This window comes from Scomber japonicus, chromosome 5, assembly GCF_027409825.1.
Source record: "Scomber japonicus isolate fScoJap1 chromosome 5, fScoJap1.pri, whole genome shotgun sequence".
Lineage (NCBI taxonomy): Eukaryota > Metazoa > Chordata > Actinopteri > Scombriformes > Scombridae > Scomber > Scomber japonicus.
In genome coordinates this window covers 12,605,028-12,631,422 of record NC_070582.1, presented here as the reverse complement: position 1 = coordinate 12,631,422, position 26,395 = coordinate 12,605,028, and the positions used below count along the sequence as shown (strand labels likewise).

The 26,395-nt window shown below is 41.2% G+C and overlaps 1 protein-coding gene across 1 annotated transcript in view; it reads right to left on the bottom strand.

Annotated features, from left to right (window-relative positions):
- reln (reelin) overlaps positions 1-26,395 on the bottom strand; it is a 96,182-nt gene that overhangs the window by 30,152 nt on the left and 39,635 nt on the right. Inside the window, exons 4-14 of the mRNA XM_053319240.1 lie at positions 15,961-16,031; positions 8,592-8,624; positions 8,392-8,470; positions 8,144-8,240; positions 6,494-6,545; positions 5,183-5,291; positions 4,617-4,857; positions 4,334-4,479; positions 2,077-2,228; positions 1,793-1,908; positions 992-1,200 (exon numbers count right to left, since the gene is read on the bottom strand). Of these exons, the coding sequence (XP_053175215.1) occupies positions 992-1,200; positions 1,793-1,908; positions 2,077-2,228; positions 4,334-4,479; positions 4,617-4,857; positions 5,183-5,291; positions 6,494-6,545; positions 8,144-8,240; positions 8,392-8,470; positions 8,592-8,624; positions 15,961-16,031 (1,305 nt within the window). The remainder of the gene's footprint in view (positions 1-991; positions 1,201-1,792; positions 1,909-2,076; positions 2,229-4,333; positions 4,480-4,616; positions 4,858-5,182; positions 5,292-6,493; positions 6,546-8,143; positions 8,241-8,391; positions 8,471-8,591; positions 8,625-15,960; positions 16,032-26,395) is intronic.

Sequence of the window (26,395 nt, the reverse complement as noted above, 5' to 3'; positions counted from 1 at the left end):
TTAATGTTACACAACAGCATCTGCACGGCAATGTGTCTACGCTACTTTTGCTGAAAAGAAAGTTGGAAAAGAAGCCAACCCAACGTCTAAACAGGCAGAATAGTCTGATGTGTGTACAAGTGCGTGTGGTTTTTCTGCAGAGGGCTGAAGTCCTGCTAGCTTTCGATGCTGCAGAGATTTAATTAACTAAAGAAGCTATTACAGTATAAAACAGCTGTCAACAAAATGTACTGTAAAAATCATCCACATTAATTTACAGACCAAAACATGTGCTTTAACTATATTAAACTTATTTTCTGTGCAGAGTTTGGTTGGAGAGGGTTTAGTAGAAATAACTTATTTATATGTCCAGCATTAATCGTTTATTGCAGCACATATAAAGTATTATGAAGTATTTAGTTTACTTTTGTTAACAAAATCACCAAAGTGGCACTGGAGTGACTTTGCTCCAGAAACAGATGCGGTTCTGAGATGTGACTCTTCCCGGCAGTTCACCGTCATGCAGTGCTGGGCACCACAATACCACAGATGGGCAAAGCAAATTTCAAGGTTAGGAAATTACCAAACTGTCCATGTGCTGCTTGTGCTGGCTGATGCACCGTCACAAAAAAAGAATCCAAAGTTGTATTTGGTGCTCCAATTATTTAAACTAGTCTGAACTGGCAGCCATAATATTCATGGCCATATGTATTGTGATTATTATAGGATTTAAGGTCCAACATGTTAGAGAAGGCTTAGATGTTACCACATTATATCCACAACACCTGAAAGTGAGGGGACACAAGGTTTCTTTCCCCCCTATTCTGGTGTCTGTGATTGTGCCCTTATTCTTAGATTGGCCAATTCCTGTGTGCACCAGTGAATCTAGGGTGTCTCACTTGGGGTGTGAAGGTCTACCTTGTTCCAGCCCTATCTCATGAAGTCAACTAAAAAAAGTGACCATATTTTCACATAAAAGCACTGTCTAACCTAGTTTTAAAATGTGTCACACCTGTTGGCAGGCTGGTAGGAGCCACAGCCTAGGTTGATGGAGAACTGAGCAACATGTGTGTGGGTGCTGGGGAGTACAGGAAGCAGCTGCATGAAGTCTACTGCCCATACGTGACGGTTGGCACCCCCATGTGACCGCTGTTCCAGGCAGAATTGGGTGACAGGTGTTTGTAGCTCAGTGGGCAGTGCCACTGATACCACTGCGGGAGTCTGAGAGAGGAGAGATGGAGGAGGAGGAGTAAATTGAGCAGGGCAGAAAGAATAAAGCAATACAACAATCAAGCCTGGGTGACAAAGAAAAGACAGTTCAGCACAATGGCAGAGAATGTTCAAAAGTGTTTAGAAATGCTTTACATGTGATCAAAAACTATTTAAATAATACTTTTAAAAATTTAGTCATATGAATTACCCTGTGGTTGTGGTCTATATAGTAAAAAGACACAGGGCTCAACACTCAAAAAACAGATGCAGAACATACAGATCAGCTGCTGTGCAATGTGGTCAAACATCCAGAAACAAATAGGAAGGAATCACAAATATGCCCACAAACTGACAGGAAGCAACCCATAAATGTGCAAAGCAACTGGATCCAAAAATGCGTAAATGTTCACAGAATAATTAATGCATGTTTGCAAATTGTTCTGTTTTTTTGTGTGGATATGACTTTATACAACACAAATAAAAAATAAATAATTGTGAATAGTCAAATATATGTGGATTGACTTCTGTAGATTACAACTACTAAAGTACAATAAAACCATCTTTTCTGTTTGTATAGACATGTTGCTGTACTGTATCTCACCCTGTAAGAAGAATATGGAAGAGTATCCAGTACGACACGCTCCCGTCTGCCTTCAGACCTTCCGTACAGAACCACATCATTCTCATGGGACTCTCCTGGATCACATTCACCACCACCTACACAAAAACACACTTCCCATTATCATGAAATATACAAAAATATAATCAAAATCTAAAAAGTTCAAGTTACAAGTTCATGCGCTATACAAAGCAATGCTCTACATTAACATATTGTTAACCTATTGGTTAACCTGAATAAAAATCAAAGTTGGAGTATTTCCATACCCATAATAAAGTAGAAACGGAGGTTTCCATAAGATGTGGTGTCGAGGTAGGGTGTGCACACTCTCCTTCGGCCCTCCCTCTCAAACACTAATGCTGAGCCCGACTCAATCTCTCCACACTGGGTCCCATAGACAGCTCCTTCTATGTCCCAGCTGAATAAAAAAAAGTCACAGACAGGGTGAGCTGGTTTAGTAAATAAAGAACGACATCAAAACACAAAAATGTACTTAATTAAAAATGCCCTATTTTCATATTGGAAACAAGGCAATACCTGACATGTGTGATGTAATAGTAGTAATAATAATATAATAATAGTAATAATAGTTTTGTATTTTAACAACATTCATAACTTTAGACTCTAAAGTTATGAATGTTGTTAAAATAGAGACATTAAAATGCACCATTCGAGATGATGCATTCCAGATGATGCATTTTAAAATGTACTTAAATCATATTTTTATAATTAGTTGGTTTATGCCTGAAAACAGCTTACAAAAACAATTCATTCTTGAGAGAAAGTTTAGCAAAGTAAAGTAAAAATGGAAAAGTAAAGTATTTGCTTTATCAATCAAATAGTAAAGACAATACAAGAGTTACTTCTCTATACTCTATTTGGTAGTTGGAAGTAGCAAGTCATATAAGATAAATACTAAACCCAAATCAGCACTTCACTGATGTCACAGCATACAGGCACACAAAGAACATATATATAAATGTTTATAGATTGCCTCTTTTGCAAAGCATGTCCCAGAGTATTACTGAAACCAGGAAACAGTTGCTGTAATTTACACCTTGCTGGTAAACAAACACAATGCCAGGAATACAGCATAAATCACCTGGAAGAGGACATATACATAGAAGAGACACACACATGCAGCGCATATTTCTGCACAGTGGAGAGAGGATCCTCATTAGCACTGACAGAAGTTAACTCAGTGTGTCAGCCCTCCTGTGTTTCTTTACCCCTCCCCTCTTTCCCGTTGTCTCCCCTTCTCTTTCCCCTTTTTCTCTCTGTTTTCTGTCATGAGGTGTGTAGGCTGGTGTTTCTGTCACAGCTAGTGTTGGGTTATATTGTATGACACTTAATGAAGTGTACCATTACCACAAAAATTCACCCTGTCTACCTCAACACATGTGTCAGCCCATAATGCCTGATGGGTGAGATCTAGCATGTGGTGCAGCAGGGAGGTGTGAGGGTGCGGGGCGGCCGGAGAAATAACACTTCCTGTTTCAGGTCCTTCTCATTGATGGATAGCCATACTGACAGACCTGGTGCATGAGGCCTGTCAATTACTACCTGATAGTAACACCATCTATCATTTTTCTCCTTTTATCTCTCTACCTCCTTCAGTGCTTCTGACAGTGTTTCCTCGCTTACTGCTGTCCAGTGTGGGTGTGTTTGTGTGTATGTATATTTGTCTCATTCTGAACAGATGGACTGCTGTCTTTGTAGCAGTCAGAGGCATGGCATTCACCTGCTTCAGCCCCCAAGCTTGACTTGAACTTGTGCAACACGCTGCATGTCGCATCACTTGACATATGACAAGTGACAGGTGTCAAAGCAAGTGCATGAATGCACACACAAAACAGCACCAGAACACTGATATCGTACCAAAAACTCTTTCTTTCCCAGCTATCATGTGGCCCCTCACTGATGCTACAGTCATAAGTGATAATGTTGTCTGGGGTTATAAGTGATTCTTATTTTAAAATAATTTTATCTTTTATTTCAGGAAAATGAGGGGCGAGGCAAAAGGTTATGACATGCAATAACGGTCCCCGTCTGGAATCACAACAGGGATGATGTAATTATATAGTATGTGCCTCAAATATTCAGCTACTAGTTCCCACAATCCTTCTGATTACTTTTAAAGCCTCCATGATTTTGCACTGTTATATATTTTAGCACACAAAAGACCATTGCCACAAGTCTGGCAACCAAATTCTCTTTTCCCTATGCAGGTTCCAGAAAAAGAGGCATCAAGCTTTTACTATTTTAGTTTCATCACTGTGGAACAAACTACTCCTAAGTATCAGAGTCAGAGCGACATTTTAAAAAGCTTTTAAAAGAGTTGTAAATCTATATAGATTGACATTTTAATACTGTTGTACTTCTTTTCCTGCAACTGTTTTTTATGTATTTTATGGTACTGTGTTTATATGTGCGCTGGTTAAGCACTTGTTACTTGAGATAAATATAGATAAAATAATGCACTAAGGAGGTGAGAGATTAAATGAGACCAGAGTATTGACTTACTTGGAGGGTGGGCTCTCAAAGTCCTCTTCCCAGTAGCTTCTTCCCTCCTCCCGGTGCAGGTCGATGTCTCTAGAAGAGGCAAAGCTGTGGCCAACTCCCTCACCACCATGGAAATACAGGGCATTGCCCTCAGATTGACAGGCATGCTGAACAATTAATAGACAAGTGTTAATACATGCAACCAGTAACACTTCTCCAAAGCAGTGATTGAAAAAAATCTCAGCCGTACAGCTTTGACCTTTTGTTAATGGAAGCCATGTGTATGGAGTCCATGTAAATGTACCTTTACAGTAGCTCCAGGGAAGAAAAGCCAGTTTCCAGTGTCTGGAGGGTCCAAGTTATCCTCCATGAGGGGAGCTCTGTGGGCAGCATTGACCAGCAGGACATTGTCCAGCCCCCAGCAGGACTCATACCCCTCAGGGCCTTGGGGAGCCTCCTGAGACCAGCGGAGCCGAACGCTGTCAGCCCTGGAGAGCTGTGGCATGGGAAGCATGTGGACCACGGTGCTGCTGTTGGTAGGGGCTCTAGAGGAGAACATACAAAATGAGGACTTTGGTTAATTTGTGTAGTGGTTATATTCATGTAATTGCCCTGATTTTGCATGCTGTTATAATAGCAAGTTTATGAATGAGATGAGTCCAAGTCATGTAATAGTTGATTGATGAGTTGAATTCTGTGGTTTATACAAAAGCTTAACATGAAGTTACTATTCATTTTCATTATAAGACAGTATTAAGAAAGCTGACAAAACAACAGAGAGATAGAGGGATGACAAATTGGTGGAGGGGGCAGGTGTTCATAGCTGTGGGATGGATAAGGAAGAAGGAAGAAGTGAAGAAGGAGAGAAACCTGATCTTCTCCAGTGTGATCCAGTCCTCTGAGGCGTTGGCATTACCACTTAGGCTGTATGACACAATGATGCTGGGGTCTGAGTAACTGAACCGACAGGAGCCTGAGCCTGAGGAATTTAAACATACACAGAGGAAAAACATATATGTCAGTTTTACACAAGCCAGTTTGGTAACAGTTAAAGAAAGCGTAATGGAGTTTCCCTTTTTCATCAATTGAATTCCATTAAATGGGCAATGATCCTTCTGCTTGCCCCGAGGCGCAGCCAGGCGTAGTATGGTGGCTTCTTATGACTGATTGCTCCACATTCCCCCATTTAGCCAAGTGGAAAATTATGTCTAAATGGTGTCATGGTGGAACTAAGTGATCAGCAGCTTAACAGAGCTGAGAGAAGTCAGGAAGCTGCAGGGAGGCATTGAGTAGGGGTGACAAGAGAAGTGCTGACATATGACAAAGGCTCTGAGACCAGCTACAGTACAGCTAGCATTAGTGCATATGTGTGTATATGCGTTCCAATTTTATTGTGTATTTGTGTGTAATCTAACTTGGTGTGGCTTTAAAATGTGAGTTTGTCTGGGTGTAATGGGAACTGATGGGGTCAAAGGTTGCTAATGGAGGAAGCAGACTAACCCCTACTGTATGTCCAACCTTTCCTCTCCCCTCCCCTGATCCCTCACCACCTGAGAGTGTGCAGTGTCCACGCCTTGTCAGTCTTACCACTGTCCCGGCATGTCCCCACTGAATACAAGCACTAACCTGCCACCACTTCACTGCACTGCTCTAGTAAACTGCTCCATACACAACATTTCTTAAACACAAACTCATATTAATGAACCAAACAGAACAAGAGAGGGGGGAAAAGAGAGAAATAGAAATACTTTGAGTTGGGGGTGGGGGTGAGGAGTTGTTACTACAGTATGTTTCCTCCCAGACGTTCTCCCATGAGAACTGGCGGATGCATGTAATGGACATGAAAAATACAAAACCTCTAAAAACTCTGCCATGGCCTTCTGGGTGTCTTTCCAGAATACTGTAAAAGATTCATTACTGTGATAGGAGAGGCAGAGTAGAGAGAGAGAGTGACTGAGATAAAGAAAGACACACGAAGATATACTGTGTACCAGTCGGCTTGTCTGACATCTAACAAGCCAAAATAAGTCTGTTTCCTGAAGACAGACAAGATGTACTATTGTCCTGGTTGACACAGGTTCTGTAATATTTAAACTAGGTTAAAAAGGTCTCACACATAATCTTGTTATACTAAATGTGTCTTAATGTAGTTTTTAATGTGTGCTGAGATTCAATACTCACCCAAAGCAAACTGGAGGACTGAAGCTGTGCTGGTGTTGAGAGCTACGGTGGTCTGGGGTAAACAGAGACAGGACAGTTAAAGACATGATAAGTGAATGATCAAATTTAGTTTCAAATTATATCCTCTGATAACTGAGAAAAAAAAAGTAGCTTCAAAATGTAAAACTGAAGTAACAAAAAGTATCAAAGAAGGATTGTTTTACTGAGGTTTTCTTTTTGGTTTCAGTCTGCAGCTGTAACTAATCCATCAGTAATGCCACAGTATTTGCACTTTTGGGCAAGGTGTGCACACCTGAATCGATCCCTACATCAACACAGCAGGGTGCCAATTTCAACGAATAGGAGTGAATTGAACAATGTTTTCACCTGGTGTAAAGTTACTCTGTAAAAGGCAAGTTGGTGGGACAGTTCTACTTCATATTATCAGTAGAATAATATATATTTTACGCACATAAATGGGCTTGGGGTTATGTTTTAATGTGTGTGCGTGTGTGTGTGTGTGTGTGTGTGCGTGTGTGTGTGTGTGTGTGTGCGTGTGTGTGCGTGTGTGTGCGTGTGACAGAGTGACAGAAGTATAGATGCCTGTGTGTGCATAAATATGTGTGTTGTCTTTTTTTGGTGCTGTTGTATTTGTGACTATCCGTGTGTAAATGTTTCTGTGTTTCTGGATGTGCACGCTTGTTGCGCTTGAAAGAAAAGCTGCCAGGCAGCTGCATCAAACATTTGGAACAGTGACAGACAAAGCAAATGCTTATCAGAGAAGTAAATACAATCACGAGGCACTAAACACGTTTCTGCCACTGACTGGCTTTCATCTTCTACAGAGTAAGCGGTTTGAAATCAACTTTAGTAAGATAGAAACAAGGCATGTAAAGATTTGATAAGCAATTATGAACATGTGAGTGCCTGCATGCTGTGTGTGTGTGACTGTACCTGTATTCATCCATCACAGTCAGGCAGTGTCCCAATATTATAGTACTTTACTTTATAATGATCATGTTCTAAGTCCTGTGTGCTCCTTCCTGTTTTATTTTGCACACTGTCCATAAACTACACTGTGTAGAAGCTTAAAGGGATGTTGTAACCATGGAGCAAACAAACCATGAGTCACATAAAATTACTTGTGCAAAAAGCTACCAATTATTCTATTTCCCCATTTCTGAAACTGGAGAATAGTCAGCATGCTTTTTTGTATGTTTTTTATACCACAAACATGGGTGAAATAATAATCATTTGCTTTTGGTATATTACTACTGGTTCAGTTATATTTAGTCATATTTAGTTATGCTAAGCTATACCCATGCAAAAACACAAATGCATGTGTGATTTTTTTAACACTGACTTATCTGAGCTTACTTTAGCTAACTAAACATGCAAAGATGCTTTGGATTTTTTAAAATACTAGACACTATAAATTGATTTTCAATTATAATCAGATATCAGTGTTAGACTAGCATAGTACAGTAGTACAATGGTTTGTGTAGAGACTATAAGCAGACAGATGTTAAAATGGGATTCAACTGTGGTTACAGCAACTGCGCTGTGATTTACTGTAGAAACAGTTGTGGTTACTTAGTGGTTGGTTTGGATGTATAGTCAATGGGCCGTAAAATGTACAGCGGTTACAGTGTGGTCAAACATGACAGTTACCAGTACTCGCTCTCCAAAGGGCTCACAGAAAGTGACCGCTCTGCCATGTATCAGTACACCACACTGCTCTCCCACTTCACAGTTACTGCACTCAGACCTGAGAGGATAAAAGAGAGAGAGAGCGGAAAGAGGAGAAAGGAGAGAGGAGAGAAGTTTCATACAGACAAAAATGTCATGAGAGAGCATTGAAGTTATGCACAGTGGTTGCACCTCAATATTACCAGAGGATTCATAACCTTTTCACCTACCAGACGCTGGGGTCGAGCTCTCCTTGCAGATTGGAATCAAAGTCGTCGCGTAGCACAGCATGTTTACCATGGAGCTCCACTACACACAAACAAACACACCATTTGCTCACAGTTAGACAGAATGTGTACAATACCTGGTCTCTTTCATGCTGTAATTACCAGAGTGATTATAAAATAGGAAACAGCATGTCAGTACTCACCAAGACTAGGTCTCAGTGGGGACTCAGTTGGAGCTGAAACAGACAAGAAAGAATAAATATCATGAGTAAAGCACTTACAAAATCTCAAACAATCATTTAGTCTGTACCAAACAGTGGGCAAGTTATTTAAAAATCCATCCATCCTCATTTTCATCCATTGTGTACTATGAGCAGGTTGAAACAGACACATAAAGATTTATGTAAATATTGTTTGACTCGAGCATTAAGGCTGCACATCAATGCTGATGTATCTATAAAAAGTTATGATCATAATTACAGGCAGGTAGTTATTTTCATGAGTTGAAATGTATGAATGAACCTTAATGCTATTATGTGGACAAAAGGTGCGTGCAGGTTTGCATTGTGAATGGCATTCTGAAGTTTATATTAGTCTGTAACTGCAGGGATATGGGCCCATTCTTAAATCATCTGCAAGTGAAACAAACTTTCTCTGTGTCCTAGCCGGCCATGGCTGCAGTCTCCTGGCTGCTGATGTTAATTCCGTCCAGTAATGAAAAGCTAGGCGACCATGATTAACGGTTCAATGCCAATTAACCACCATCCTCCCCAGAGGCGCCTGTGTGCTGTAATCTGTGGCCACTGCCCAGCTACAACACTCAACCATCAATCTCTCCCAGGAGGTACACAGCTCTGAGGGGAGGGGCGAGGAGAGTCTTTAAACTTAATGAATCAAACTTGGGTTAAAAAAACAGGACAAAAAAAGTAATAAAAACACTGTCCTGCCTCTTATACTTGGTAGAATACAGTCATTTCAGCAAGATGCAGTATAGATGTAACCTTTGTGCTAGAAAAGATGTAGGTGGTAGGAATGTACATACAAGGCTTTAAGACTTAATAAATCAAACTGCTGAATTCTTGATAGATTACTTTGGAAGAAACTACACTTTATTAGCTGTTGCACAGGGGAAAATGTGACAGGAAAGGTGTGACGAATTACAGCATTTGACTGATTCTGTGTACTAAACTCAGAACTACCCTGCGGTATATTTCAAAGTCAGACACTGAGAACATTAAGTAAAATGAGTTTGTCATTTTTTCCTACATTGGTATGCAAATTTCCAAAGTTTATATTGTGTGCATAGAAATATATTTTACAAAACAAAAATAACATGAAACCAGGGGAGAGAAAGACATATGGGGAACAACATGCAACAAAGTTGTGCAGCTGGAACTGTTATGTGGCGTACATCTTAACCAGTAGACTACTGGGGCACACCCATGTTACTGAATTTAAGTTCAACCTTATTTCATGATCAGTCCCTGTTGAGTGGCACAGTGGCTTTGACCTCAGTGAACATGTCACCCTTCAATCCCTTTGAGCCTCTTTACTCTGCACTGGTAGGTGGGGTGTTTTAAGGCAGCCTTACTCCAGACAGAAGAGAAGGATAATCTGCCACCTTATTCTCCATCCAGGATGAGCCAGCCCACCTGATAAGACATACTAAGATAACACAGTGAGGACTCATTCAAAAGTTTAACTCTGCTACTTAAGACTCTCTTTCAAACCTGACAGCAATTCTAAAATGTCCTCAGAGAGAGGGGCTTACATTTTAGAAAGCCCACCTAAAACTCATCATAAACAACAGAACCTGAATCAAGAAAGGGGGATTATCAAAAAAAGGTTCCTTACTAACGTAATGGCTCTGCAAAAGTCTTAATTTTCAGCTCAAGCTTTACTTTCGTTAGCTGCCCTAATTTCTCTCCATTGCATCCACATGCTGGGCTCTTAGAAATGGATTTACTATTCACAGCGGTGGTAAAGTTTCATGCTGACTGTAAAAGTTGGGGTCTTAGTGCCGTGTCAAACAGAGCTGGGCGGTTCAGTGGCTGTGACTGTTGCTACTGCTCTGGTGGGCCCTGACGCTCAGCTCCGTGGCTGGAGCTCGGGCTCAACGATGAAGCCCATTAAAAGCAGATCAAAGGGCCTTCTGCCTCCTTCTCCACATTTCTCCCCTTCCTCCCCCTCTAATCCTACAATGTCTGCTGATTCAAAACATGTTTAAAGGGGTTCAATCCAAGGATGTGCAACTCTCTCCTGTTTCGTGTACCTTATTAAGACCCTTATTAAATTCTAATAAAAATTCAATATATAGTCGTCTGCTCAGTTTACATTTTTAACCTGAAAAGAGCATGTATTAAAACTTGATTCCTGGTAATCCACCCTCTAAAATTGACACACAGTAATAAATGCTTGGTTGATATTCTGTTCTCTACAGTCTTTTCCTGTCTCTTTCTCTTAAACAAACCCGGCTAAATCGCTTTTGGTCTTTCTAGTGAGGCCATTTGGCTGGAGAAAGGCCCAGAAGATTTTTTTTTTTTTGGGTGGATAATCCCTTCAATCTTCCAAAAAGGCCTCATTTACAGTTTTCTTTCTTCATGCTTCATCACGCTCTCCTGCTGTCTCTCTCACTTTCCTTCTATCACAATCTTTCCCTCATGCCCACCCCTCCATCCTCACCCATTCTGTTTCTCTCTGCCTAACCCTTTGCACATTGGGAGCAGACAGTGGTGCTCATTTCACTTGGATTAATCCCCTCTCACTTTCTTAAAGACTTCAATTACTGCCTCCTCTATTAGCGGCTCATCTCTGCTAATGCCTGTATCTCCCTGGCCAGGGCTTATACTCGCACGCATGCATAGGGACACACACATACACACACACGCACACACAATCATGCACATACACACAGACAGCTTTGCTTTCCACAACTGACCCAACCCTTGCTGCTATTTCTCAATGCTATGCGCAAATACACATATACACACATATATAAACAGTAGCAACAAAAAAGAGGGGCTTCTCAATAAACTACACCAGGACTCAAATCGGATGGGTGCTGATGAGCCGGGTTGGGGTGATACGAGGGGGAACTAAATGAGCATAAGCTTTGGCAGACTCAGACATCTTGGCACAAAGAGAGCAGGGCACAAGTCATGTTAAATCTTCTCCCCCTCTTCCAGCTCTAATCTCCTCTCTCTCTCCTCTTTTTCTACCCACTCTGTAAACTGCACCCACTCTTCCAATCTCCCTTGTTTTCCTCTCGTTTGCTCTTTTTCCCTCCGTCTGACTCACATCCTTGACGACATGAACTGCGTTTGAAGTCGGGCTGCTCTAACTGGCGGGTTGCAGTTACTGACTCACCAGGACACAGGATGCTGTTGTTTTTTCTTCCATGATGAATGAAAAGAGATGGTTCTCCAAGGTCAGATTGGAGCCACTTCACTTCACTCAGCAAAAAGCAGGGCCTTTGTGTGGTCTTCAATTGGCATCATTATAATAATCATAGGTGAGTGGAAAGGAGGCCAACAAGGAAGTAAAACTTGTTACTATTTTCCGTGTTACCTTTTCTTGCCATGCTTTTAGATACAGTATAGGTGGAATCCACCGTAAAGATGAGACATAATTTTCTTCACAATAATAACAATTAAGGTGTCTAGCCTCAAATATATACATAAGTTTATTTATTATGCAATTTTAGGCTGTATTTATTCATCTCTTTGGCAAACATTTCCTGGCCTTTGTGTTAGAGATGGGGGGCAACACAACATATTCATCTTCTATTAATTCTACATTGATGTTAGTCATTGCTTGCAAAAGTCATGTATTTAAGGTAATTCCAACTAAAAAAATTGCACAGGCCAAATGGTAAAAGAGCAAAAATCCATATAATAGAAGAAAAGAAAAGAAGACTGGGGAGAAAGAACGGAAAAAAGAGGAGTGGAGGAGACATTGAAGATACTAGACGGGTGAGGTTTCAAGGTTTCTTTCTGGTGAGTGATGAGCAATGGCAAGCAAGCCGGCGTTCAGCCAGGCATGCAGGCTTGTTGGCAGACTGGGTGGGTGGCGAGGAGGTGGGAGAGGGGGAGGCCACCCGTCCCTCCTCTGTCGCACTGTGATCAGACGTCCCTCAGGGAGCAGTGGCCTATTTGAGTTATATGTCCCTTTAATAATCCATCTGGGGTGCAGTGCACTCAGCCAGGCCCATAAAGAGCTGATTTATTTCCTCGCTGGAAATGAGAGGACCTGATGATGCTGGGCAGAAAGCAGGGACTGCTGGCCCTGCTGTCAGGAGATAGAGCTGATGGACGGCCTGCAGCACTGTTCAACACCCACAACCACTCCACCCTTTAGCACAGAGAACCCCTGGCTGGCCCACCTCTTCCCCCGCTATAGCTCTTCTCATCTGGCCTTAATAAGTCTTTTAGTGGTCACTCAGTAGGTGAGGAAATTTACTTCTGTTTCATACTCTTGCCTGTCTGTTCTTATACTTATATTCATTTAAAACTGTGGTGATAATTTCCCTTTTGCTGCATCATGCTTTAAAGCATCTCTAGGAGTCAGTCCAGATAATTTGGCAGTGTGCTTATTGGTGCCATAAACTACCCCGTTCTGATGTGTTTTTCATTTGGTTCCAGCAGTACTTGTCAGACCCCCATTAGTTTTATTTTCTGAATCCACAAATAACAACAAAATATGGATATCTTTCTAAGCTGGCTGTTGGCTAAGGTTATGGGAGCATACTGGGTGTAGATCAAAGCAAAATGGACAGGAGGTTGGAGGGATAATGTGGAGGTATAATGAAGAGATGGGGGCATCCCCAGGCATCCCCCAACCCTGCTAGACGGACTATTTTACACACATGTATACACACAAATCAAGCCTCTGCTTATGCCTCAGCAAGCTTCAGGGGCACCAGAATGGAAACAATAAAATAAACACCTGTCTCCATGAAGTTCTAATGAGGCTTCCTTTTACTGAGAAGCAAAGTGCTGCGTGTCAGGTGCTCCACAGCGAGTTAAAGGCTTATACCTCTCTCTCCTCTTCCCTCTTTATCCTTAAATCTCTTATTTACATTAGAATTAATTTGAATTATCTACGTCTCTCACCATTTCTTTATAATTTTAAGCTCAACTTCACACTCCAATGTTACCATCTTTTTCTAACTCCCTGAATAATCTGCCCATTTGTTCTTAAAGTCCTTACTGTAGCTGATCACCCCTGATTGCCTTCTTATTTTAACAGCCAGCCCTCTGTTTCTCTCCCTCCCTCCATCCCTTCTTTTCTCTTTTCCTCCTTCTTCCCTCCCTCTCTCCTCCATGGATCATAACCCTGCTTTAGATAGCTTTCATTTCTGCAGCTCTTCAAAGCTTGAGTCTTAAGCATATGAACTTCTGAAGTGGCTTGAGCCGGCCTCGTATCTTTTATTCTACTTTGAATGCTAATGCCTAGATTTGAAGTAACTTTGCTCGGAGCAGCCTGCACTCTGTTTGCCACTCTGCAGCTGAATTTGGGATGGTAGCCTATTTGATCCTGCCGGAGGGGAATAGTCTACAGGCCTCTGCCTCACCCGCTGGTAAGTCTGACTTTGTTGAAGGAACTAAGACAATAAGCATGATTTGTGTACATTTTTTCCAACTTCCATAGTTTTTTTCTGCATTATCACACTTCTTTACAAAGTAATACAGTTTTGGCTGCTTTATAGCACATTTTGTTTAATGGCAAAGTTGTTCTTGAGTTTCATTTTATATATCAAGAGCCTTGCATATTCCAGTTTTATGACGTTTTCCAAATCTGAACAACTCTTATGAGGTTGTAAGTCTTGGTTTGGAAAGAGGAAAAGGAACTGACCATGGTGAGTTAGAGTTAAACAGAGAGAACGATGCATGTCTCATGTTTGGACAACCCACGAGAGACTGGAAATAATCAGACCCATTTCGCTTTGTATTCCCTCCTTTCTCTCATCTCATCTCCTCAGTCTTCTTTCACCTTCTGTTGCCCACGGCAAGTTCATTTCTCATTTGTGATTCAGATTTCCTGGTGTAGTTTGGCAACAGAAAGAGTGAATGCGTTAATGGCCGTCAAAGGAATTAGCCTACAACAAGGTCGGCCACTGGCTCACATCTAATTTCTTTTTTGCCACTTTTCTATTTTTAAAATGATGCTTAATCACCCTGCTATCTATGTGCAACACTCAAATCACATGCAATTTATGACCTTCAATTTTTTCATTAACACTATCTCTTCATCCCTCAATCATTCATCCATCCCTTCTTCTATCCTCCCATCTCTCCTTCACCATTGAGTCAGAAACTGTCATTACAGATACCAGTAATTTATAGCCCTACATTCCTCAGCTGTCTATCCTATGTATCTTATCAGTGTCACCACTGTCTATCCCACCTCACCTCCCTCCATACCCCTCATACCTGTACATGTTCTCTGCAGATTACATTTTTTATATCACCTTGCTGCTAGTTTTCCTGTCTGCTCTCCTTCACAACTTGTCTGCTCCAAGGCCTTGTTAGGTCTAAATCTCTGCTTTCCAGCTTGTCTGCCGAGAGTAGTTGTGTATTAGTGTGATACTGGGACTGCGGGGCCTTGGCAATAAACAACTAAGTGACTGTTGTTGGCTGCAGATAGTTCATTTGCAGAGGGAGAAGACTGGGGCAGTGTGTCACTGGTGGTGAGAGGATGATCTCTCGGGCAAGGAGACAGAAGAGAGGAGCCTTGTCGCTCTCTCTCTGTCACTCTTCCAGGCCTGACTGAGGGCTCTGTGCTCCATCTTTTCCAAGTGGCATGGAGCCATGAAGTTAAGCACGCTACAATCGTTGGTAGTGTCTCCCAATGACCTGCTGAGGCACACACTTGCACTGAGGAGTCCTCAATGACTGACCCCTGTTTTTCTTATACTGGCCAAGTTATGAGTATATATTTCACGGATTAAATTCTGTTGTTATCCACCTGAAACTGTTAGCAGAAAGACACCAGCAGCAGTTAGTGTACTTCTCCACTTTTAGCATTAAAGTCAAATTTGATCTACAAGGAGGAGTTTTTAAGTGAGAGGGAGGCTTCTTTCCTGTAAACAAGCAATTATACACACTCAGCATGCAGAGTGGGACTGCACTGTCTGTCAATAGCTACTTAAAGCTGTCACAGAAAGTGGATGTAAGAAGTGTCGGCCATAAAGAGTAAATCTCCAGCAGAGAGAGTCGGTTAAAAAAAAGCTGAGTTTAGCATAAGCTGAAATTAAGCTGGCAATATAGGACATCCAAATATCTCTGGCTCTAGCTGCATCATTAGGCAGACAGAGAGCCAGGGAGTGCTGCAATGCCACTGTCATGAAGAAGCAAGCATATCAACCATATGGTATCATCCATATTCTAATGATGTATGAATATGATGGACAGTAATAGTAAGGACGTGAGAAGAGGGCACAGTATGTATATGTATTTTCACACATATATGTGCGAATGTATGACTATATCTGTATGCAAGTGCAGTATATGCCTGCATTATGCAGGTGTCATATGTGGGGAAGATGGGTTATGTGTTATTGCTGCTACTCACCTCCTTGCTCACAGAGCTGCTGGGCCAGAGCATCTTTGAAAATGATCTGTCCTCGATGTGTTGCTGTGGCTCTGAGAGATAGAGAGAGTATGAAGAGAGAGAGAGCGAGAGAGAATACATTTAAGGGTGTTGACACAAAAAGTACCACGGAAAGAAATCATGCACAGGTGGCATCAGTTCCCACTAAGCCAAAATATGCGCAAACACACTACATATCATCATTTTATATTAATTTGGGGTAAAAACAATAAGAAATACCAACATAAAAGAACATAAAAAAAGAAAAACAATTTTACCCAGTAAATGACAAAAATCACACAAAAGAACATGGACTAGGCCAACTACATATGCCTGGCCTTATCACTTTCATCTCAAAGGGTATATGTCAGTAACTGGTGATCAGAGAGGTCTTGTTATTTTGATTGCATTATCTCACTAGTACTATTCTTAAATGTTATTATCCAAAACCAGTGCATTATAATATTATAAAATAATATACTTTAAAATTGACTGTAAGAGATTAAATATCTCTACACCATCATACTACGTTCTTGCATAGTAGTGTAAGTCTGACAGTGTGTTGCGTGCTGCATGTATGGAATGTAATATGTTACTTCTTGCAGTGGACATGAAATGCATTATTCATTTGAAAATGGAGAGATCTTTCAAAATCTGCAAGGGGGAAATGGCTCAGAGTGCAGTGGGATCTTTTACACAGACACTGAGACGTGCTCTACTGCACTGTAGCCAAGTAGAAAGAGATTCAGTCTCATTTGCACTATCAGAAGATTAAAGGATAAAGATGATGCTCTTATAGTATGTAGTGATATACAGCATGTCCTTCACTGTCCAAATGACCTGTTTTGGTCATCCCTCCCAATAATGATGAAAACACAGCAGTTATTTTAATGTTTTTTGGTCGAATCAATAGTATAGGATAGACACATAAATGCTAATAACTCAGACTCAGATTAGAAAGATTCCTGGGATTGAAAGAAGCTGAAAGAGAGTCCTTGACATTTGTTATTGGAAAAAACATGTAACATTTTAGAGCCCTTTCTTTCTTTTTAGAACTCTTTCTAATCAGTGGCAACAGTAAAATGGGCTGTGTGAGGCCCCATGAAGAAAAGTTCTGTGCAAGAAAAGACAACACTACACTTAAAATGGCTAATAAAAAGCTAACAGTACACAGGGGGAAAATAACTTGAGTGGAATCAAAGAAATAAAAGAGGATAAAGATCACAGCCATGGTGTGTTTCTTCACTAACTGCTTGCAGATTCACTGTTTGACAATGAAGAAGACTAACGCAGTTAAGAGTCTTGTCTAAACCTAAGACCGCACTTTAACATCAACATTGGCTTTGGTATTAATAATGAACATCATCTGTGGCTTGTAAATCTCAGCAACCTCACAATTAAACACACACTGAAACATAGCTACGTGTGATACCCACATACAATGAGAAAGTAAGGACACACATGCGATTTTCACATTGTTGTTTCAGTGCTCAGGGTATTCCCAGGATCCAGAGACATGACACAACATTTCTATTATCTACATGAAACCAGGAAAATAGAGCTGTGAGTGACCTCACCATGATTTCAAATTCGATATATGTCCATTTCTACAAGAGCTATCCAGACAATTTTCTGTGAGCTGTGCTGCACCCGGTCAGCAGTGAGGAGAGGATTTAAAATAAGCAAAATTTGATGAGGTGTACACAATATGGTGAGTGCCTGAGTCAATGAAGCTGACATTCATTTTATAGACTCTCTGACTTTTCTGCTTCTTCAGTCCTCTGCCCCTCTCTGTGATCCCATGTGGATTTTACCTCACACAACCCAAACTCTACCCCACCCTGGTCCCGCCACCATCATGCAGACTCACGCCTTTTATGGGTGCCAAGGCATTTACACGTTCATCTTGGCTCATGAATAATGAATAGACCCCTCATTCATTAGTAAAGAGCTCTTGTGGCTGTGCAGAGCTGGGGAGAAAACACACTTAATTACACTCATATTTCAGAATTGGGTGAAAACTAATTTCAGTTTGGTATTTATGAATAAAAGATGATGCGTAACGAACAGCGGGTGGGGATGTAGGAACAAGGCCCTTAAATATTTACTAAACACAGTCTCTGCTCAGTTCACTAAACAGATTCTGTTAAGTACCAGGGAACAGGGGACTGTCAAAAGGCACATTTGACCTCACACACATCTTTAAACACACCAAGCCAGGTAGGATAAAAAAAAACCTACAAAGTAAACTGCAAACTGAAAGCAGAAAGACAGGGAACGCTTTTTCAAATGTATTTATGCAGAAGACTATTTGAAAATGCCAAAAGCCCATGTCTTTCTTAATGATGTTGTTTTCTTTCCTTCCAATAAAAAAAAGCATCTGCTCAACAAACGGCAGAAAATATATATTCAGTGAAGAGTCCTTTCTCTTTGATCGTGTGTGTGTATGTGTGTGTGTGTGTGTGTGTGTGTGTGTTGTGTGCAGTGGTCTGACTATGTGTGACTTAATAACGTGTATGTCATTAAAATGGTAGCCAAGAGAGGGCATTTAGTCTGAGCCGAAGAGTGTGTGATCTGCGCAGCGCGACGCCAGCGTCTGTCCTGCCGTCACACTCCAGCGGCTCCTCAGCGTGTGTCTCTCATTACCGTCACCACTTTGTGAGCCACGCACACACACACAGATACAGATACACATACACACACACACACACACACACACACATCCAAATGAACACACACGCACACAACTGCTCAGATACACACAAAACATTAATTGAACATCTAAATGTTAATTCGAATTTTAAGGGCCTAAATGTGTTGGTGTTTTTTCTTTTTTCTTCTCTTCTCCCTCAAACAGGGGATCATTCATCTTATGATAATAAGTGTCATCCTCTCCCCTCTCATTAGACTGGAGGAGCAAATCTGAGGGATGGGAAGAAAGAGGGAACAAGAAATATAAAGAAAAAGGGAAGGGCCACCGGAAGGATTGAGAGAGAAATTGATAAATGGAGGGGGAAGGGAGAAGAGGAGGGTTGGGATTTGAGGAAATAGAGATAGAGGTTACATGGCCTTTTCTTTTCGAAGCCCGCAATCTTCGAGGCATGCAAGTAAAAACAGGGATCCAGTCCACACACTCACACACACACACTCCAAGCCATATATGAGCTTTAACATGTATGCAGATGGACAGGCTGTCACTCAAAGAGCTCCCAAAAGGGCCTGGAGTGGGTAATTACCAAGCATGTCTTCCATGTTAGATTACATGTTGCTGTCGGCCATAAGTATCCCCCAGGAGCCAGTTTGACAGCTCCCTGCTAACCACACACACGCACACGCACACACACACACACACACACACACACACACACACACACACACACACACACACACACACACAGCATGGGGCCCGCTGATAGCTGACATACCCTAAAGCCATATACATGCAGTTAAATATGACTACTGCTACTTAAAAACAGGTACATACAATTAATACTGACCACACAAACTAACTCTTGTAACAGTCCTTGCTGTTAAAAAAAATATTTTCTCTCTCAAATCAAACTATTACATCTGAGGTTATACAGTAGAGAACACACACATTGCTTCACTCCTCTTCCCTCATTAGACGACTCTCCCATCCCATCCTCCTAAAATCCCAATTAAAAGCTCATTTTCTCTCCCAGCTCACTAGGCCTGTTGGTAATCATGATTAATATGAGGAGTTTCAGTGGGGTGCAGCTCTAGTCGCCAGCGCTGATTTGGTGCATTTGGACCAAGCCCTTAAAATAATACACCCTAATTGGTTGATTTATCTTCCATGTTGAGGACCAGCTGTGGTTATGGCACTGCAATCAGCAACAACGGGAAAAAGATCGGAGAGGCAGGAAGGAAGAGAAAGACAGGACAATGAGTGAGGCGGATTGAGAGGAAAAGTGAAAATGTACCACTTCTGTTATTTCTAGGAAATCACTTGTTTGATGAAATGTGAAGTCGGGCTTCTTGATTCAAACCAAGCCATGATGTTTTCATACCCTTTGGGGCATTAGAAGGTGTGACTGGCATCGTGGAATCACATTACCTCCCTTGGCCCCCCTCCTTCCTTCCGCCCCTAAATTAATTAATTGAAAAAAGCTCTTGGAGAACATGCAAATTTAATGAAGCTCCACAGAGGAGGGATTTGGGAGTTGTTTGGCAAATTACCTGCTTGTTAACACAGGGTCATAGAGAGTTACAGCTCTGAATACAGCCAGAAGAAGCAGTTATTGCCTAGCATACAGCCAGAAGAAGAGCAATTGACCTTGACTACTGTTAGCAAGTAATAATTAGGGGAATTAGGAAAACAACCGTACTTAGGATAAATATGTGAGGAAGAAAAAATAGAGGTAAGTCTGTAAGTCTTAAAAAGCAGTTGATTGTCTAGCTCAGTCAAATACATACGCTGATAATAATTTCTTTGTGGCTATCAAATTACAGCTACTGTAAAAAAAAAAAAAAAAGCTAATCAACCTCTGAAAAACCTTTCCGTCTTTCCTCATTTCTTTCCTTTTCTCACAAGTTGAATTAGGACAATGGGGGAGAAGAGTCTTGAGATTCTACGCTATTTACCCAGAGTCAACAACAGAGATATGAATCCCCGCAACAAGTCATGTCTGTTATTTATCTTGTCAGTCAGAACGGAGCACATTTGCAGGAACAGACAGCGCAGAATGTGCACCAATCATTTCACACCAAATACATCTGGAGCGCACCCCCCTTCTCCCCTGAGTATGGTTCATTTTGCTGCATTTAAAATCAACCTCTTTTCTTTTTTTTCAATCTCCATGCTCTATTTCATCTACAATTTATAAGCCCCAGCAGGTGGGACAGTGACCCCCTGATGAGTCTATGTGATGCTGGGGCAGCACAGACGTGATGTGGACAATTTGCGCCAGTATTGATCAGAGCACTGATGTGTACTATTCATGTATCTGTGTGTGCACATGTGTGTCTCTGTGTACACAGGTGTATGTATATAATCACAGGGGTCATGGATTGTCCCTTGGGAAATAAGACAACATCATAGATGCAGAGACCTTTGGGGTAAACAGCAACAGGAGTTCTGATCTGTTGAGAAACACAGGAATAGGGTTGCCTGTAAGAGTGATGATTTACAGCTAAATTCTGAAAAAAACGCACATGTTTTAAAAGTTGAAGAAAGGTTAAACATTTTAAGTATGAGAGATATAAGAGTTGCTGTCTTATATGTGACTGTGTGATAAATGAAAATTGGAATTATACGTGCAGACTGTGTCAGATTTGCAGCTCTGGTGAGTTTGTGGTGGGACAGAAAGTGGATCGGATTTATGTGCTATCATCTTTCACATTTCTCCCTCATATTTCTATATCTACGATGCCAAAATGCGATTACCTTGAACCAATCATTCATGTTCCCTGGCGCAATGTCCACAATGAGTCAGTCACACAGCCACAGGCCAGTGTGGAGCATTAATAATGACGGGAGCTCATTAAGCAGTCATTTTATGTTAAAATAGACTGAAAGATTGACTTGAAAAGTAGGAAATCAATAGAAAAGGCTTCTACCAGGAGGAATAAGGTGTTGGGTGAAATAGGTCACCTGTCAGCCTGATGTCTGAACTCTGACCTTTGACCTCTGATTATTATAATAAGCTGTCATCCTGGTGGACTGGATGAGCTTAAGGACACATTATTGTCATTAAATGGAAAGGTCAACCGCAAAAAATAATTGATCACTTGATTGTGTGATAGAGAGGCCATGTGTCCAGTAAGCTTTTGTGGGGGTCTAAATATTTACTCACATTCATCGCTACCTGCTAGTTATTATCATTTATGCACACGAAGGAGTTAAGTTGCTTGCCAGCTAGTCCCTTTCTGCAAAAACAGCAAACCCAGGATATGTTCACAGACAGCAGGAATGTAGCCAACCACGTACTATACAGTAAATAATAATGTGTGATTCACAAACGTCACAAAGACCTGCCTCCTTCTAACAGATGGCACCAACAACACAGCAACACCCGGCACAGTTACAGCACAGGAACCTATGACATCTAATTAGTCTCAAAACCTGTGCGCATAACAACCAGGCGTGTGCACTTGATACAAGCACACAGAACAATATGCATGAGTGGAAGAGCAGTCTTGTGAGGGAGCATTTCTGCTTTGCCTGCAAATGCGGTCCCACAAACATGGGTCTGTGACTAGTATGAACTCGACCCTCTCTACGTGCTTGAAACTGCTCAGCACTTGTTTGCTTGAGAAGTTGACTTTGGAGGCAAGGAAGAAATAAACAGTCCACTCCTTTGACTGGTCACACTTTAAATACTGAGCATGACCCTTGATTGGTTGTTTGGTTTAATCACTAGCAGAGCCGAGGACAGGCAATTTCCTGAGAAAACAAAGACATTTAGTGGTTGATTTGCCACTTACACTTAACATATTAGACAAGGTAGAAAGGCCTTAACACCCACTTTCAGATAAGTGAAGCCTCTTTCTTAAAAAACTTTTCCCAAATACAATAGAACAAAGAGCCCCTAACTCTAACCCAACAGGTAAATAAAAGTCAGAGCCTCAATTTTAATCCAGTGGATGTAGAGATATTAATGGTGCACATTTATCGTAAGAGCCAGAGTCATGGGGAAAAGTGTTAATAAGTAAACAAAATTAAGCTTTATTGTGATGCATTTCCTTCATGATGATAAAGTACAGTAGTAGAATCTAATATATAGCTTACATTACATTTTAAATATATTTGTTTAGCTTTAATCTCATGGGACCAAAACACAGGAGGCAGAAACTGAAGATGAAAATATAATTAAAGATTTAAAAAAAAAACATAGATCAAAGACATAGAGACGTGACTGTAAGTTCTCAATAATAATATGTTTCGTGATTTGCACTTGAAAAGTCAGATTTTAAAATTCTAGACATCTGTTTGTATCTTGGTTCAACAACATTCTGCGATCCTGCTCACTCCAAAATATTAACATATAATGTCCAATGTTATACTGTAGGAATGATGTTCCATCAGTGTGACTAATCACACCATGAGTGACAGATAGTTATTCATTGATCTTATGTGTCTAAAGCTTCATATGGATTTTTTAAATTTGTACTGAGATTGCATATTATGTGTAATAAAAAAGTCAGTGCAGGAGTTGCTCTAACAAACTGACAGCTGTCTTGGTGCACAGTCACAGTGTTATTAAAAAAACTTTCCATTTGCAAAAAGAAGGTCATATCGTTTTAATCTGAATTCACGTTGTGTAATCTTTGAATGTGAGGACAAAAACAAGTTCAAAGAAAAGACTGAGTGCATAAAAGCCGAAACTTTAGAAAGTCCTTGAGTAACAAACTAATATCCAACCAGGATTTTGATTCTGACATACTGTACAATAAACGTCTAATTAATGCACTTTGATACTCGCTTTGATATGGACTAAACCAATGGAATGAACAAGTGCATCTGGCTCTGCAGTAGGAGACAGGCAGACACTCAGGGTTTGATGAAGAAAACCTGCCAGTGAGTTACCATGGTATATGAGTTAGCTCTCTTTCTGGATCATCAAGACCATCTGCCTTGACTAGTTGGGTTGAGAGAGAGAGAGGGAAGGAGAGAAAGAGAGAGATTGAGAGAGGGAGACGCTCAAAGAGAGGCCCAACCTCAATGATAATAGTAATAGAAGTATGACTAATGATAATAAGAAGATCAGAATGCATGGGTTTCAAGCAAGACAGGATCTTCATCTGTACAGGATAGGCTGAGAGACGAGAGTCAATGTCATTATTCAAAGCAATTAAAGGAGCAGTCTGTCTGGCTATTCCATTCCCGCCTCCAAAGTCTCCAAAGTCAACTTGATGAGTGAGCGAGTGTCGAGCGTAAGGAGGGTCGAGCTTGTCACAGCCCCATGCTTGAGGGACTGCATTAGCTCAGGCAGAGCAGAGCGGCACCCTTGCGAGGATGCTTTTCCGCTTGCAGATACTGTTCTGTGTGCTCATATCATGTGCATTTATCTGGTTTTTATGTAGGAAGGTTTTGAGATGAATTAAACGCCATAGGAACCATGCCTTTTCAATCACAGTTAACAAGACAAGAGAGAGTTTGGGCTGTTTCACCTCCTAATCGCTTTTACAAGTGGCTTCAGTCAGCCTAGGTCCAGGACCACAGGTAGTACTGATGTGCAAAAAGATCAGACATACAAGTGTGTGTAGACAAATACCACCAAAAGTTGTACACACCTTCCCATTAATTTGAATGAGAAAGTGAGCCCAAACATTTCACTGGTACTATCTATAGATACAGACATACACATCCTGCCATGACACAGAGAAACAGTGAGAACAGAGAACAGTGTGCCATTAGATCCACAGACATCCATCTCCTCAGGGGAACGCTTTGAGAGGGGGCCACACATGCAGTAATTAAAGCAATCTCCAGCTGTCTGAGTCCCACAGGGATACGGTACAAAACACTGCAGCTCAAAAACACACCACACACACACACCAGGATACATTCACATAGCGATGCATATTTGCATGTAGCACAGAAATGCACCCATATACAGCAGCCATGCTAATGGAAAAGTTACACACAGTTCTATGCTTGTTTAAATATTTGTCTTTAAAGGAAGCTGTTAAGCTACATATAGACTCCCATGTGCACACACACACACACACACACACACACACACACACACACACACACACACACACACACACACACACACACACACACACACACACACACACACACACACACACACACACACACACACACACACACACACACACAGTACTGATTGCCTTAAGGCTGTAAGTGAAGCAGAATAAAGGCAAAGAAAAGAAGAGACACACCAGTACCTCTTTGCATTCACCAGAGGAAGCTATTAACCATTCTCACCTCTGCTAAGTGCAGCAGAGAATCCAGTATACATTATGTAGTGGTGTGGACTGTCATGTCTGAGCAAGAAGAATAAAAAGTGGGACACAACTGTGTTTTGTGCAACCATGAAAGCATTGGTTGGTTTACATTTAAGTTTAAGAAAGGGTTGAAAGAAAGAATGGCCTACAGTAAAGCTGCACTGTGGTGGCTGCAAGTATAATATATATATATATTTCTGACTGATTACATCTTAATCCATGAATTGTTAAGTCTACTGACCAAGTCTGAAATCCAAACATATTTTCAAACATAAAACAAAAAGGAAAATTGACATATTTAAGGGGCTACAACCAGCATATGTTTGGCATTTTAGTTTGATGAATGACTGGAATGATCAATGAGTTGTCAAAAAAAATGTTAGTTTTCTGTTAATTGACTACTTTAAATTTAAATAGTTTGATCAGTGTGTTTTCATGGATCTCTAAGTATTGGTGTGTGTGCACTCTCTTTTCCTCCACCTCCTCTGCCTCCTCTCTCCTCCTCTATTCCTCTCTTCCAAGGCCTCCCCTTCTCTTTAAGTGGCAATTTACAGCCGCCCAGGAAATGAGTTCTTCTGGATGCCCACGTCACTGCACTCTATCAAACTCTTGCTAGTGATCTGTTACAAGGAACACTCCCACAATATTGCCCATAAAACTGCTCACTGGGCCCATATTAATGCAGTAGCAGACCAGCTCCGGCCCTGTGAAGGACATAGGATGTCTGTGGCTGTAATTTAAACACTCATGGACACCTCGTGAAGAAAATGGCCCTAGTATCAATCAGAGCAGTAGTATTACAGGCAAGGGCAGGACATTACATTATTAAGTCTAATGTCATAACACCATATTTTTATATCCTTGTTTAACTTGAAAATGATGGGAGGATTTGTTATTCGCTTTTCTTGGGGAAAATCCATTCATATAAACAGAAACATAACTTAACAAACAAAGAAAGCCAAAATGTTCTAACAATTATTTTGGTCATGTCTTTTTTGCTTTTGTTGGACAGTTGGGGATATAGAAGCAGACAGGAAACAAGGGGAGAGAAAGAGAGAATTGACATGAAACAAAGATTTCCTGCCAAAACTGAACGTCCTGTTGTGAGTATGTGGTGAGTTCCTTAATCCTTCAGCCACAGGGGCGCCTCATTTTCTGAAATCTTGACCTCAAGAGAAACAATACTGGCAGTTCAGTGCTGGTTTATATGACATGGCATACAAGGTGGCCCTGGCTTTGGTCACAAGGGCCGTGCCTGTTGAATTTCCCCCTAGTCACGTCACTGAACGTCGGGGAGGCAGCTCACGAGACGAGGATATACTGGTGAAGATGGGAGCTGTGAACTGGAACAGGGTGCAGTAAGTGTCTGTGTGTTTGTGTGAGAAGCCGTCTCTAGCCAGCTGGAGTGTGACTGGCTGACTTTGATAAGGTCAGCCGCAGGGGCCCCTATTGTCATACAGTGGTGGACCCCTGCCAGCCC